The 15,397-nt window shown below is 43.9% G+C and overlaps 1 protein-coding gene across 9 annotated transcripts in view; it reads left to right on the top strand.

Moving 5' to 3' along the window:
* The window catches only part of Mprip (myosin phosphatase Rho interacting protein), a 124,895-nt gene that overhangs the window by 57,744 nt on the left and 51,754 nt on the right, over nucleotides 1-15,397 (top strand). For all 9 annotated transcript variants that reach the window (XM_085695003.2, XM_048448065.3, XM_048448066.3 and 6 more), the window contains exon 4: nucleotides 14,589-14,740. In XM_085695003.2, coding sequence (XP_085551129.1) covers nucleotides 14,589-14,740 — 152 coding nt within the window. The remainder of the gene's footprint in view (nucleotides 1-14,588; nucleotides 14,741-15,397) is intronic.

Genomic DNA, 15,397 nt, shown 5'->3' with positions numbered 1-15,397 from the left:
TAATTTCTTGAAATTTGATTCACACAACTTTAAATGGGTTTAAAACAAACACAAGATTTTTTAGTATATTTAGTATGTGTACAAGTAGTATGTTTGTAACTGTCATTGTGGCCAATTTAAAAATATTTCATCATTACAAAGAAAACCCTGTGCCTTTTAGTAATTCAACTCCCTGTTCTCCCTCAGTACCAGCTTTCTCTCTCTCTCCCTCTCTCCCTCTAATCTGGCTAACCTGGATCTCAATCTGTAGAGCAGGTTGGTCTACAGCTCCATCTGCTTCTGCCTTCCAAATGCAGCAATTAAAGGCATGTGTTACCACACCCAGCTAAAACTTATTTTTAATGCTGAAAAATAGTCCATTGTGTAGATGTCCCATATTTTGCTTATCTAGCCATCTGTTGATGGATATCTGTGATCCCACCCTTGGGCACCTACCTATAAATCAGGCTATTGGGAGCAGTCACATTACAGATTTCTGTGTGGACATGTTTTTCTGTTTTATTGAATGTATGTTTAACAGTAGTGCTGCTGGGTCATAGGGTCATTGGTAATTAGCCTTTGGAGGAGCCACTACACTTTCTCACAGTGGCTACCTCAGTTCTCATTCTGACCAGCAAAGTATGAGGGTCTTGTCTGGGCATATCCTTGTCAAATGTGTTTGGCCTGTGTCAGTTCTCACTGTAGTTCTCATTTACATTTTCCTGGTGGCTGAGCAAGCTTTTTAACCACTGTGAGCCTGTTTCTTCTTGAGGAAACCTAGCATGCTATTGAAGACTGTATTATTTATTTATTTGTCTGATAGTCATACAGCATTTGTTGTACCTTAAATATTCTGTAAAGGCACACACCTTTGATCCCAGCACTTGGAAGGCAGAGGCAGGTGGATCTCTGTGCGTTCAAGGCCAGCCTGGTCTACAGAGCTAGTTTCCAGGACAGGCTCCAAAGCTACAGAGAAACCCTGTCTCAAACGCTCCCCTCTCAAAAAAAGAAATAAGTAAAAAGAATTCTAACGCAAGCCAAGCTGTGGTGGCACACATCTTTAATACCAGCACTTGGGAGGCAGAGGCAGTCAGATCTTTGTGAGTTCAAGGCCAACTTGGTCTACAAAGTAAATTCTAGGACAGCCAGGACTGTTATACAGAGAAACCCTGTCTTGAAAAATAAAACAAAACAAACTCTTAGAAATGTTTTTATTCGTTCATTCATTCATTTACTTTTACAGTGCTGAAGATTAAACTCAGGGCAATAAATACACTAGGCAAAGCCACATGCCCTGCCAGTCTTTTTATTATTTAAAATTTTGTGACAGTCTCACTGTGTAACCTTGAACTCAACAGTCCTACCTCAGCCTCCCACACCTGAATGACAGATGTGCACAACTGCTCTTAGCCTAGAAACACTTACTGAATTGATACATTGAAAAAAGTGCACTCACCATTAGGCACTAAGTGACATTTCCAGCAGAACAGGCCTAAAGAGCCAGTACCTAAGCTGCAAATCTGGTATCTCCTCCAGGTGGTTTATCGAGGTGGGGCAGTGTTCTAGTGTCATGTTCCTTAGCCCCTGCCAGTCTGGATACAGTACAGGTACTCAACATTCCATTGTTCACTGAGAAAGTACGAGGGTGCGAGGATGTGAGTTTCATATCAAGTTTCCCTAGAATGGGCAAAGGACAGAGCTAAAGGATCACAGCCTGACTGTGTTCTGATGAACTTGCTGCCTAGGCCCTCTGTCTTCTTTGTGTGTTTGACCAGGTTGGGCCTAAAAGGCCTATGATTTCTGGTGTATTTTGAGCTTGAGCTTGAGTTTCTTGCTTTCTAGTTACTTTGAAATTTGGGGAATTTTCAAAGGGTATTTGACTTCCTTTGAGCTTTTAGCTTATATGGATCCAGCTAAGCCTGCTCTGAGGTTGTCCCCTAATGTCAAAGTGTGGCGCATGATCTCTAGTGGTTGGCAGGAAGGAGTTTTTGTGAGCTAGGTGTACCAGTCTACAAATGATCTATGTCAACCAGATTCTTGCACCAAGCAGAACCTAAGGCTCCAGTTCAGAGCCTAGTCTTCAGTTAGGTATCCTTGTTACTAAGGGGCTGGCAAAGGAACACTATTTCCAGACTTTGTCCCCTCTCATCACACACAGTTCTGTCCACGTCACTTCTGTCACACGTCTTTGAAAGGGGCTGCTGTCATATCGATGGAACAGTTGCCTGATACACCTGTTGCCTCTCTCTGTTTTACTGGTTCTTCACTAAGTGGTGTCATGCCTTCTTCAAGAAAGATACTGTACCTGTATCCCTTTCTCCCCCATTCCTTAGGTTCAAGCTTCATTTGTTGTTGTGACTGGCAGGTGCTTTAGGGTTGCTGGTCCAAGATCTTTGTGAAGCCATTTCATTATCCGCAACCTGTCAGCTCTGTGCAGCTGTGTTCTGTCTCAAATTTTCAACCCATGTTTGTTTTTGTCAGGTCATCTTGGGCCCAGACAAAAGATGTGAGTGACTCTAAACAGCTGGATGACCAGCCTAAGAAAGAGCCTGCTGTGGTAGCAAGTTGAGGCCAGTGTCTCAAAAGTTCTGAGGCAGTGGCTCCAGCCTCAGCTGGGTTTCAGAGGCACCATAGGAAGCTTTTACCCTCCTGATGACCCAGTCCTAACCCAGGAAATGGGAAGCAGTCTCTGAGCATGAGGTTTCTGTTTTTATTTCTGGCTGATTCTGTCATTCATCAAATGCTGAGCCATGTGCATATAACTTGACTTAGTAAACCATCTTCTTTAAGCTTGGGATGCCAGCCAGCCTCTGCCTCCCTCCAATCAGTTCTCCCTCATACCTATCCTAATCTTGAGACTGCACAGTTGGTCTGAATCTGAACTGCTTCACCAAGACCATGTGCTAAGTGCTTGGTTGATAGCAAGGGCTTACTTATTACTAAGTTCAGAATTTGATAGTCTCTTAGAGTTGATAGAAACTTCAAAAATGCAGGATCTAGGTAAAGGGAGCAGGTCCTTTGCTTCCCCCCACCCCCCAGTTCATTTCCTCTTTCCATGCATCATGATGTTTTTTGCCTCACTTCAGGCAATCAAGCCAGCAGACCATATATTTTGAAACCCTTGAATTTGTGACCCATGTATCAAAATTAAAATTTCCTCCTTCAAGTAGATTTTCTCAGGTATTTTGTCACAGTAATAGAACTCACTAATTCATCTCTCATGCTGCTCTCCATTTTTGTCTTCCATATATCTTGGAAAGGTCTCAGAAACTCATACTAAAAGGTATCACATTTTTTTACCCAGTGATACTCCCATGCTCCTTTGAACTCTTAGACATATAGGGACAGGTGCAGGCTCTTTGGTAGTCCACTGAAGGCGATTCTGGATGGTGATATAACTAGGAGGGTACCTGGAAGCTCCAAGACAGGAGTGTGATACCTGTGGCGCATAATTCTTTCTTAGAGAGGTCCATCTCAGTGCACACAGACTGGTCCTGAACCGTTTAATAAGTAACTGGATAGTAGTTGGTGAGAAGTAGTGTTGGAGCCCAAAGGAAAGAGTAGGCCATGTAGTGGTAGTGTAGTATTGAAGAGCTCAGTGTGCTTAGCCAGACACAAACATCAGCAAAGACACAGAGTGGCAGATGGGATTGTGCTCGGATTCTAGCAGCATGTACATTTCCTTCATGGGCAGCTAAGAAGCCTAAAAGCTTGGATACCCTATGAGCAATGAGAATACCCACCACTTGCCTGGGGTTTTTAATGTCTTTCTCCAGGATAGACCCCTGGCTCTGGATAAGGGGCTGATCTAGAGCTGGGCAGAGGTTGTCCTACATCAGCCTGGAGCACCTTGTCCTTCAGAATGAGGAAGTGCTCTAGTACCACAAAGGAGCCACTGGAAAAGCTCCTGTAGCCAAAGCTGGATAATGTGAGCAACAAAATAAGTAATTTAGCATTTATTTTAATCCAGAGTGTAAGTTAAATATCTGTAAGTCCATGCAGATATAAATTAATGGTTGATAAATAAATAGGGAAAAAGAAGGAGGAAAACTGTGCAAAAGAATTTCAAATAACCCATGCACATTTCTCCTCTTATAGGGAGCATCATCACTCCCCCTCCTCACCAAGCAGACAATGTAGTGATTTTCTTCCAGATCCTGGCAATAGTTTACCACAAGACATACCCTGCTTTACCTCGGTGGCTTTCCTTCTTAAGATCCAGAACTATAGTCTAGCCGTGAGAACAACAGATATACCCAAATTAAGGCATATTCTAAAAAAAAAATATATGGCTAACACTTCCTAAAACTGTCAAGATCATAAAAAAATAAGGAACGTTTGAGAAACCTATCACAACCGATAGAAACCTAAGGTTCCATGACAATATGGTATGCTATGGTCTTAGAACAGAAAAAGAACACTAGGAGAAAACTCAGAAGACTCAAGTAGCATGAGTGTCTATTGATTTGGTTTCAGTATTGGTTGACTACTTGCAACAAATGCACCGCCCTGGTGAAAGTTGTTGATAAGAGTCACCTGGGTAATGAGTATGTAGAAAATCTATATTATCATTATAACTTTTAAAAGTTAAAACATAATAAAAAGAAAAAAAGCAGTACCAGAGATTCAGAAGAAAGAGGTTGCTCTAGATGCAGCTTCTAGCATAGGCTAGAAAAAGAGGCTCTTTAAAGAATCGGCAGCAGGGCAGGGGCCTAGACTGTAGGGAGGGATACCCCGAAATGAAACCCACATACTAGGACCTCTTCTGCTTCTGTCATGGGAGACGTGGCTGTGGGTGGCTCAAGAGAAACACGTACTCCAGTGGGGCAGGATGTGAGCTGCCATCCTTGTTAGTCCTTTTCATATCAGAGCTGCAGGATTGAGACGGATGAATCATCTGGTATTTTTGTGAAGTATGCTGGTTCTTGACAACTTGCATGACCTACCTCCCTATCTTCCTGCTTCTTCAAGCTTAGGTGAGAGTCCTACTATGACTGCTCATTCTCTTTAGCTTATGCTGCTCCCTCCTGACCCTGTTCTGCTTGCTTCTGAGGCTTATTCCAAGAACATGTAATAGACCAGACTGTCCCTCCCTCTCCTGTAGAACCTCTACCATTACTTGGTCTATCTGCATGATCTGCCTGACTCATCCCCCAGTTCAGCCTCTGAGATCAGAGCTCTTGTTGTTTAGTTCATTGCTGTACTCTTAGCACTAGTTGCCAGCATCAGCCTTGGTATACTGCTTTACTTCACCCAGTGACTTTCTTTACCTGTAGTGGAGATGACGCTATTTCACAGTTATGGAGGTACGGCATGTTTTTGGAAAGGCTCTTGGTGAATGTACTCGCTCATCTGTCCCTCTGCTCTTGTGCTCTTGGAGCTTACCTCATAGGCGCTCATAAACTAATCTAACCCCTATGTCACTAACATCCTGAAGACTTTTGGCTTCCTCATGTTTGACCTCTTTGACTCCATGGCTGTTTTCACACCTTTGTCTTAACACTTAATTCAGCTGTGCGTGCCCTCTTCCCCTCTGCACTGTGAAACCTATGGCAGGTACTGTGACTTACTCTTCATTGTGGCTCCTGGTATCACATCCAGTGGATCCTTTTGAAATTAGTGACATGGGAACAGGCCACTAGCTAGCAAATGCAAATGACATTCAGACAGGTGACCATTTATTTAATCCGTGTTTACAAAACCTGTTCCTTAATACCATGTGCCAAGGGCTATCTTTGCAGCCAGAGGCTATGTGGTTATGCAGAGACTATGCAGCCAGAAGCTGGTGGGAAGGAGATGGGTGTCTTCCAGGTTGTGTTAAGAGCTTTGGCGTCTTGCCCCAGGAAATAGGCTACATGCTGATCTCTGTGATCCTGGCTGTGTTGAAAGGTTCAGACCTCAGATAGGGCAAATTTGTGTGTGGTTTGACCTAGGATTACTACAATCCAGAAACTACTGCCCCTACTGCCCCTAGAAGTAAGGGTGAGTGGAAGAACAATGCCATGCCCAGTTGTGGCAGCCTGTATTCTGAATCTACTGAAAGGGTCTCTGCAAGGCCACCAGAACTAAAACCAGAGTTGGCCAGATTTCGCATCGCTCTGTCCAGCTCCATCTGCAGAACTGCCACTTCTGCATAAGGGTGTGCTAGCCATAGCAGCAAGGCACACTTCTTAGCCTGTTTCTACTCCAACTGTGTTTATTGTTGTTTATATTTGGAGACTCTGAATTGGTCTAGAGTGTGTGTGTGCGCATGCGCACGCACGTACTTAATGTGTGTGTTCATTCAAGTATGCATCACAGAAGTTAACACTTCAGCTGTTCTTACTTGCTGGTTCTGCGACACTGAGTACATTCAGCTGCTGTGCAGTCATCACTGCCATGTGCTCCAGACCTCTTTCCAAACTGAAACAGACACCATTAAACACCAACACACTATTATTCTCCTTTAGCCCTTAGCTATTCCCATTCTACTTAAAATTTCTGTGAATCTAACTTAGTAAGCTCCTTATTTAAGTATTATTACAGTGTGTGTCATTTTTGCGAGTAGCTGATTTCACTCAGGATTTATCCCGATTTTAACACACATCAGAACTTAATCTCATTTCCTCATTTTATAACTAAATACTCCTGTGTATGCATGTTCTACGTCTTGTTTATCCATTCATTCATCAGTGGGCAGTAGCATTGCTTCTGCTTCTCTGCTGTTGTAAATAATGCTGTGGGAAACATGGAGTGTTTGGATTATAGGCCTGTCCCACCAGTGCCTGACTTTATGTGGTACTGTGGATGGGGTACAGGGCTTTGTTTATGTTAGTTAAGCATTCACCACTAATCAGTTTCTTTTTTTATTATTTTTATTTATTATGAATACAGTGGCCTGCATGCCAGAAGAGGGCAACAGATCTCATTATAGGTGGTTGTAAGCCTCCACGTGGTTGCTGGGAATTGAACACAGGACCTCTGAAAAAACAGCCAGTGCTCTTAACCTCTGAGCTGTCTCTCCAGCCCCTGATTTCTTTAGCCCTCTGTGCTTAATTAATTATTGAGAAATTTCCACAACTCTTTCCCATAACAACTGCACCGTTATATATTACTGTAAGTGGTAAGAAGGTTCCAGTTTTCTATATCCTCATCAGCATTTGTTGTTTTTGCCCATCATCCCTCCCCCCCTTTTTTCTGTTGTCTTCCTAGTATGTTGTGATCTTCTGCTGGAGATTTTATTTGTATTTCCTTAATGACTCATGATGTTGAACATATTTTCATGGGCTTATCAGGCACATGTCTTCAGAAAAATGGCTTTTCAAATCTGCCCAGTTTTTAGCTGTTATGTTTTTGCTCATGGCTTTTAGTTCTTCATATATCCTGAATGTTTGACCTTTGGCAGCTGTGTCATTTACAAGTGTTTCTTCCCTCTTTCTTAGTTGCCCTTTTGAAGGTTTTGGATTTTTGTTCGTTTAATTTTGATGAAGTCCGTTTTATGGGATTTTGTTGTTGTTGTTGTTGTTGTTGGGTTTTTGGGAGAGTTTTTTGTTTTGTTTTGTTTTTGTCTTTTTGTCTGTGCTTTGGTATCACATCTAAGAAGTTGTTAAGTCCAATATATGAAGCTTTTGCCTTTGGTCTTTTAAAAGGATGATTGTTTTTGCATTTTCCCTCTGCCTTTGAAGACAAGGTCTTGACATCTTGCCCAAACTACCTGTAAACTCATGATCCTCCTATCCTTGCCTTCCATGGATGGTGTAGTATATTTTTTTATTGTTGCTATTTGTTTTGACAGGTCTTAGTGACTTGCTTGGCCTTGAATTTTCTGTTATTTTGCTTCAGCTGTCTAAGATAACAGGCCTATGCCGCCACATCAAAGCCATTTTTGCTCTTATGTGGTGAGCTGTTGTCGTATATGGTAATAGCAGGCACTTGGTTCTTGTGGAGGTGGTCAGGTGGGTGAAGAAGCTGTCAGTTCCTCTAGCCTGGGCTTTAGGAGTAAAGTGGGCCTTGGCTGGGTGGGGCAGGCTTCCTAAGGGAAGATCGATCAATTGGCTACTTAATAGGACCTGAGTGTCTTACTGTCTCACCAGCAACTCCAATCAGATGGGGCTGCCACAGCAGATGTGAGAAGGAGCTTCTTGGACTTGACAGTGTGTAACAGAGGTCCATGTTCTATTCTTTTATTCTTGCAAAATAAATTTAGATAGCCTAACAGTGCTCCCTGGGAAGCCGGGTTATTTCTGTACCACCTGATAAAGTCTTCAGACCTTTGTGTTTAAAGATCTCTCAGTGGATGGTGCCTCACAGCCTGAGTTCTTTCCCCAGGATCCACATCGTGGAAGGAGAGAACTGATTCCCATAAGTTGTTCTCTGACCTCCAAAATTGTAAAGTAAAAATAAAATATTGATTTGTAATATCTCATTGCGAGTTGAATGTAGTATGTATGCCCAACACTAAGTAAAAGTATTGTTTTCAGTGGGTCTCAGTCAGGTGTTTTTGAAAGACCCATCCTTACTGAGCAATCCTGGGAATTGGAGAGATGGCTCAATGGTTAAGAATACTGGCTGTTCTTCCAGAGGATTGGGTTTTAATTCTCAGGATCTACACGGCAGCTCACAACTGACTGTAATTCCGGTTCCAGGAGATCCAACGTTCTTACACAGATATACAAACAGGCAAAACACCAGTGCACATAAAATAAAAATAAATCATTAAAAAATAGAAAAGGAAAAAAAAACCCATCCGGGACCTCCAGTAGTGGGCAGAGTCAAGCTTCATTGTAACAGACCCTTTCAGATTTTAGATTTAGAAAGCAGTACTCCATGCCAGAGGAAGTCTTGGTTTCTGTGGGATTGTTTCCTATCTGAGTGAAGGATGATTCTCACAAAGTGTCCTCTGAGCCACTTGTGGTTCCATAATAACAGCTGCTGTTTTTGTTTTTTGTTTTTTTTTTTAAAGTGGGGGCTCTCATCAGCCTCACTTTACAGCCCGCTCATCCCATTTTCTTGCCTTACTCTCCTAAACTCTCTAGGGTCAATAATAAACAGGGTGGGCCAGGTGTGGTGCATACATCTGTAATCTCAGCAGTCCGACAAAAGAGGCAAGGGGATCAAGAGTTTGGGGGTGCTTTTTCCAAAAGTATACCTGCCAGGATGTAATGGAAGATTCTCAAGTAGTAAAACTGCTGTAGCAAAGTTATCCTAACCCAGGAGAGTCGCCTTGGCCTCTGACAGTTTTCCTGGATGCAGTACATACCAGGGCCAGCTGACAGAGGACAAAGAATAGGACTAAATTCTCAGAGTGTGTTCTGTCCCATCTCTGATGAGAAGCCCTTGTCCCATCTCCACCACCTCCAGTTTGCTACCTTCCTTCTTACATGATCATCAGCTTATAATAGCTCTGCTGTCCTAGATCTGGCATATGGGAATCAGAAGAGAACTGGAGACCCCAGATAGCTAGAGGGCCAGGTTGAGACTGAGCCTATAACTGTAGCATAGAAGAAGCACTGGATGTCAAATGACATATCTGGTTTGTGGGGGTTTTGTTTTGTTTTTTAAACAAGAAAATCAGAGACCTGAGTTGCTAACCTCTGCCAAGTGTTGAACTTTGATTCCCACTGTGTGGCAGGGAGGTTATTGGGGCTGGCTTCTTGGCAGCAGCACCTAAGGCTGACCCCCCCCCCCCCCAGAATTTGGGTTACAGCATAAATACATGCCCTTGCTTTTGGAACTTGGATTCCACTCCTGCAAAGCTACTTCCTAGTATATTAACTTTGTAGTGTCCTTCCTCCCTGTCTGTAAGGTGGCGGCAGTGGAGCTTCTTGCATCTTTGGGCCGTAGCAGTTTTCAGCAAGAGGATGGGGTAGGGCTTGAACAAGTTTGTGAGTAGGGTGAGTAGTACTTCTCCAGTGCTGCTGTGACTCTGGTGATTGCTCCTTCCTTCTAGTGACAGTGTGGAGTTGCAGAGAGCAGTTTTCTTACCTGACCTACTGCCCAACAGCAGTGGTTAAAACTACCTGATAAATATAGTTATAAAAGTTAAGGCCAGCTGGGCGGTTGTGGTGCTCGCCTTTAATCCCAGCACACAGTAGGCAGAGACAGGCAGATCTCTGTGATTTCAAGACCAGCCTGCTCTACAGAGTGAGTTCCAGGACTTCCAGAACTGCACAGAGAAATCCTGTCTCAAAAAAACAAAACAAAACAAAACAAAAAGTTAGGGCCAGTTTTCTCTCCTTGCTAGTGTAAAAGGAGCAGGGATAGATGTGAGCATACAGATGTCTCTGTAGAAAAAGACATTCTTTGGGCACCTCTCTAGCCTCTGAGTGGGATAGCTGATCATAAGGGAGTTCTGTGGTTTAGTTTTTGTTTTTGTTTTTGTTTTTTTGTTTTTTTTTAGAAGCCTCCACATTTCTGTAGTGGCTGCACTCACTCACACTCCCATCACTGAATTAAGAGTCCCTCCTTCTCCAGATTCTCACCAGTACTTACTGTCATTTTCTTGGTTACCATTCTTACAAGAGTAAGATGGAGTCTCAGAATAGTTGTGATACATGTATACAATAGAATTTTATTGAGTAATAAGAAAAATAAGATTATGAAATTTTCAGGAAAATGGATGGAACCAAAAAACATTGCTTAAGTGAGGTAATCCCTGCTCAAAAAGACAGTCCCACAAGATTATCTCCTATGTACAGATCCTAGCTCCGGCTGTTAAATATGCATGGTCATGTAGGAGACATGTGGGCAAAGACTAGGGGAAAGAGAGAGTCTCTAAGAGGGAGGAATGAGAGAAACAATAGAGCAAAGTAGAAGGATTAATACTGAGGCCAGACAGGCACAGTGGTGAGTGAGGCAGGGAGAGGGGGAAAGTGTGGGGGGTGAGAGTCGATAAAAATGAACTAGGTGTCAAAACCCCAGATGGAAACCTATTATTTTGTAAACTAATTTTAAAAATAAAAGTGAGAGTCACATGTTGGCTCAAATGAGGTAAACCTGAATTCAGTCCCAAGGATCACACGGTAGAAGGGAAGAACCAACTCCTGAAGCTTGTTCTCTGGCCTCCACACATGTACTGTGTGCACGCACACACATACTAAATAAATAAATGTAAAAACTTGAAAAAAGTAGTTTTCGTAATATCTCTATTAGGCTGCCATTCATGCTACTCCCATTAAAAAGAAGGCCAGTTAAAGTGGGGGAAGTTAATGTAGAGTGAGGTAGATGGTCCAGTGGATAGAGCACTTTCCCCACAAGTGTGAGGGCTTGAGTTCAGTTCCCCAGATCCACATTGAACTGATCGTGTCAGTATATAGCCTCACTCTAAGGATGAAATGGGAAGTGGAACATAGGAATCCCTAAAAACTTGAGTGTCAGCTTCCTTGTTCATGCAGTGGTAAACAATAAAGAGACCAGTCTCAAACAAGTGAAAGGTAAGGGCTGACACCATACATACTGTGGCACACTACATCCAAGGGGTTAGAGGGGAGGTTTTTGTTTGTTTGAATAGTTCCAGAGCCTTTCACAGCTGATAGTCAAGTGATTCAGCCACTTCAGAAAATAGTCTGTTGCATTTGAAAGAGTTAAACATACAGTTTCCATTTGACCAAGCAATTCTACATTTAGCTATCTACATGAGCGCAGTAAAAGTATGTGGTCATTCAAACATGTGAACATGAGTGTTCAGCAATATTGTTCACAGCAGTCCCAAATGGAAACAACCCGGGTTTCTATCAGTGATAAAGTGAAAAAGCAAAATGGGGTCCATCTACATGGTAGATGACTGTTCAGCCTGGGCAGAAAGGTTACCTTCAGAGTGTGGGTAAGGAAGGAGCTTCCAGACACAAAGGGTTGCACACCATGTGGTTCTGTTTGTATAAAATATTGGAGGAATAACTCTTCAGAGGCAGAGAAGTTGGAGGGAGACAGGAGGAAATGATGGTTAGTGACCTGAGGTTTGTAGGGGTGAGTATTGTACAGTTCTGTAGATGCTGAATAGTCATTGAACTATACTCCGTAAACAGGTAAGTTGTGTGCTAGAAATTAATTTTTAGTAAAGCTCCATTAAAAAGAAATTAGCTATAAATAAGAGAATTTAATTTAGGAACCGTTTCTTCACATCTCATTGCAAGCCCTGTGAGTGGATTGGGTTCTAGAACCATAGCTACCCCTTCCTTCTATAGTATTCTCTGATTGTTCCTAGTTGTATGTGTGTCAGGATCCAGTAATTCCCCCCGCCTTCTGATAAGGGGGCAGTGGGGGGCATCAAAGACACTAGTTAAAAGTGAATGCTAATTTCCTCCTGTCCTATTCTAGTTTATGTCACTCTTCCAGCCCTGGCTAGCCTGATTGTCCTTAGACTTTCATCAGTCCTCTTGCCTCTGCCTCCCAGGTGCTGGGATTACAGATGTGTGCCGATTTACGTGCCTACCTGACTGACTTTGCCTCCTATGGACCATTTTGTAACCCTTTCTAAAGGAAGTAGAGCTGAGGCCTGGGAGGTGGAGAGGTTGAAAGGTGAGACCATGGCAATACTCAGCTCTAAGTCAGGGTCTAGTATAGACTGTTGCTGTGCGAGAGGGGAAGGTAGGGCTGTAGGGACTTGAGCAGTTTGGTGACTGAATCCTTGAATGGCCTTGTGGCCAATCCCTTGAGAAAGAAATAACAAGATTTTTGTTGATATGTTTTATCATCTCCACTTAACTAATCTTTTGCGTGATATATTGTCATATTTCATACTCTATTGACATAGATCTGAAATCCATCATGGCCATTGCTGTGTTGTTGGAGTGTTTTTGTTGTTTTGTTTTGTTTGAGACAGGATTTCTCTGTGTAACAGTCCTGGCTTTCCTGAAAGTCGCTTTGTAGACCAGGCTAGCCTCGAATTCACAGAGATCCACCTGCCTCTGCCTCCCAAGTGCTGTGATTAAGGTGTGCACCACCACATCTGGCCTTGACTGTCAGTATTTTAATCTCGAGGATTGGAATGGAGTTCCAGCAGCAGGGCAGAAGAGGCATCTCTTGCAGTTCTTTCTATCTCATCACCCCCTAGCTCTCTGCACAGCTTGTCATTCTGTCCTCCCAATACCCATGCATTAGTTTTTTCTCTTCTGTCCCAGAAATAAGGTGAGCCTTGTGCAGGGATGAAGAATTCTTAGAGGACAATTCACCCAAACCAGGTTTATGAAGCATACTAGAGAGGGCCAGTGATTAAAACTGACGTGGACTAGAAGGACTGGCACTGGAAAGAAGAGGCAAGGAAAATTAAGACCCTATCCTGGGTCTCCCCATCCAGAAAGACCAGGCTCTGAATCCAGGCAAGAGTGGGTATTAGACTACTGTCTCTGTCCACTGGTCCCCAAGAAGCCCTGCTGGGATTGCAGGACTGCCTCTGTTACAGAGCTGGGCTGGGCCCTCTTTATATACCCTTCGCTGGGGTATGTGCTCTTGAGCTCAAAGGCTCACCAGTTTGGTGGTCCAACTTCCAGCCATGGGAAGGCTATCATGGACTTTGTGTGGGCAAGAACCCTCTATTCTGGTACTGTGTCATCCCTGTCATCATGGTGTGTGTCACACACACACACACTCCCTGAGTCTATATCAAGCAAGTTAGAAACTCTTGGATCATTCTGATGGTCTTAACTGGAGAGGGCCTGCCTAACATACACTTGACGGATGTAACTCATGGGTTGGTGGTTCTGAGCTCAGTGTGGGTACCAGGCCTTACTCCCTGCTTTCAGACAAGGCCCCACCCTCAGCCTCAGTCAGCAGGATCTTGGTAAAAATGGATCCCATAGAGCTATAGAGGAAGGCAGACCAACTGCTGCTCCATACACTTAGTGATAAGAAAGGAAGCCCTTCAAGTAGTAGGCCTTGGGGAATTAGGTGAGAAGTTGCTGTCTGCCCCAAAGCCTACCCACCTGTGGCTTCTGGAACAGACTGACAGTATTTCCCTGTAGGATCTGGCAATGTAAAAAATGAGCATGATAGGATACATAGCACCCTGTCTGCCTTCCCAGAGCATCTGTATTTGGGGGCCTTGTGAGGCTAACAGTTCTGGCTTCTTTATGGAGACCTCTCACCAGCCCTTCACTTCAGTGGGATTCTCTCAACGCCATCCTTTTCTGATTTTAGTTTTCTATTCTTTATTTTGGTGTCTTAACTGTGCATTTGTGTGTCTGTGTGTACATGTGTCAATCCCTAGCCCTTCAAGAAGTCTCTGTAGGGCTCCTTAAAGCCATGGCAGGTTTAGGTGTGGGGCTTTAGGTCTATTTCCCAGCCTCAGAGCTAGGGCTCGGGGATGTGGCTCTATTCTGTTCACCTCCTTATGTCTTAAAAAACAAAAATCAAAACAAAAAAACTCACCTTGGTATTGAATCTGAGACTAGGATCTTAGCCTCCTGTTCTCCCCAACAGTCCTCATTGAGCTATTCTCTCTTCATCCTGCCCCTCCTCCAGTGCAAGCCAGGACACTGCTCTCCAAGTAGGAGGTGAAATCCAGCTCGGTATTGGACTCCCCCACCATGGGTTGGTGGATAGGAAGTAGTACTTGAGAGCCAAAGACTGAAGGACTGCTGGTGGCTATGGAACCTGACACTACCTCTTTTGAATGACTTGTTTTGTACTTGCAGCCTACCACCCTCCCTCAGGGCACCATCAACATGAACCAGTGCACAGATGTGGTGGATGGGGAGGCCCGCACAGGGCAGAAGTTCTCCCTCTGCATTCTGACGCCCGACAAGGAACATTTTATCAGGGCAGAGACCAAGGAGATCATCAGTGGGTAAGTTGTCCAGAGCCACAAGAAGCACTGTCTGCTTGTCCACTCAATTCTGCAGACTCCAGGGCTGCTGAGTATTCTTCAGAATTCTTCACTGGTTGGTGCCCACCACCACCACACACGCCCGCTCACACATCCGTGTAGCACTGAAAACTCCAGGTGATATACATGCATGTGTTTTTTCAGTGATGAACCCCATCATCCTATAAGGCTGAAAGAGTACAGGTGTGTCAAATCTTTGGAAGAAGTCAATCTGGGGTCGAAGGGAACAGACTGTAGCACGGGGTGGAGGGAGTGAGGACCTCTGGCTTGAGCAAGTACAAGGCCACTGGGGAAACTGCCTTCCTTTAACATCAGCTGTATCTCTAGTGAGGCTGTTGAGGAAGTCAGCCAGTACTGGTCAAGGGATATTCTCTGCTGGGTGACTAAGAATTCTCCTTTTCAAGCTTCTGCGGACAGTCTGGAGGAGTGCTTTGTGTGTCTCCTGAGTTTGACCTAGAACACAGATTTAAGGATTCCAGGGGCTTCTGATGATGTCAAGGAATCAGAGGGTCAGGAGCAGGGGAGCAGTCAGGTGTGAGTGACCTTCTGTCCTCCTGGCTGCACCTGGTGTTACCTGGCCTGATCCAGCACACCTGTCCCAAGTGAGTTTTCCTAGGG

Source organism: Myodes glareolus, chromosome 9, assembly GCF_982192425.1.
Source record: "Myodes glareolus chromosome 9, mMyoGla1.1, whole genome shotgun sequence".
NCBI lineage: Eukaryota > Metazoa > Chordata > Mammalia > Rodentia > Cricetidae > Myodes > Myodes glareolus.
This window is presented reverse-complemented; position numbering and strand designations above follow the sequence as displayed.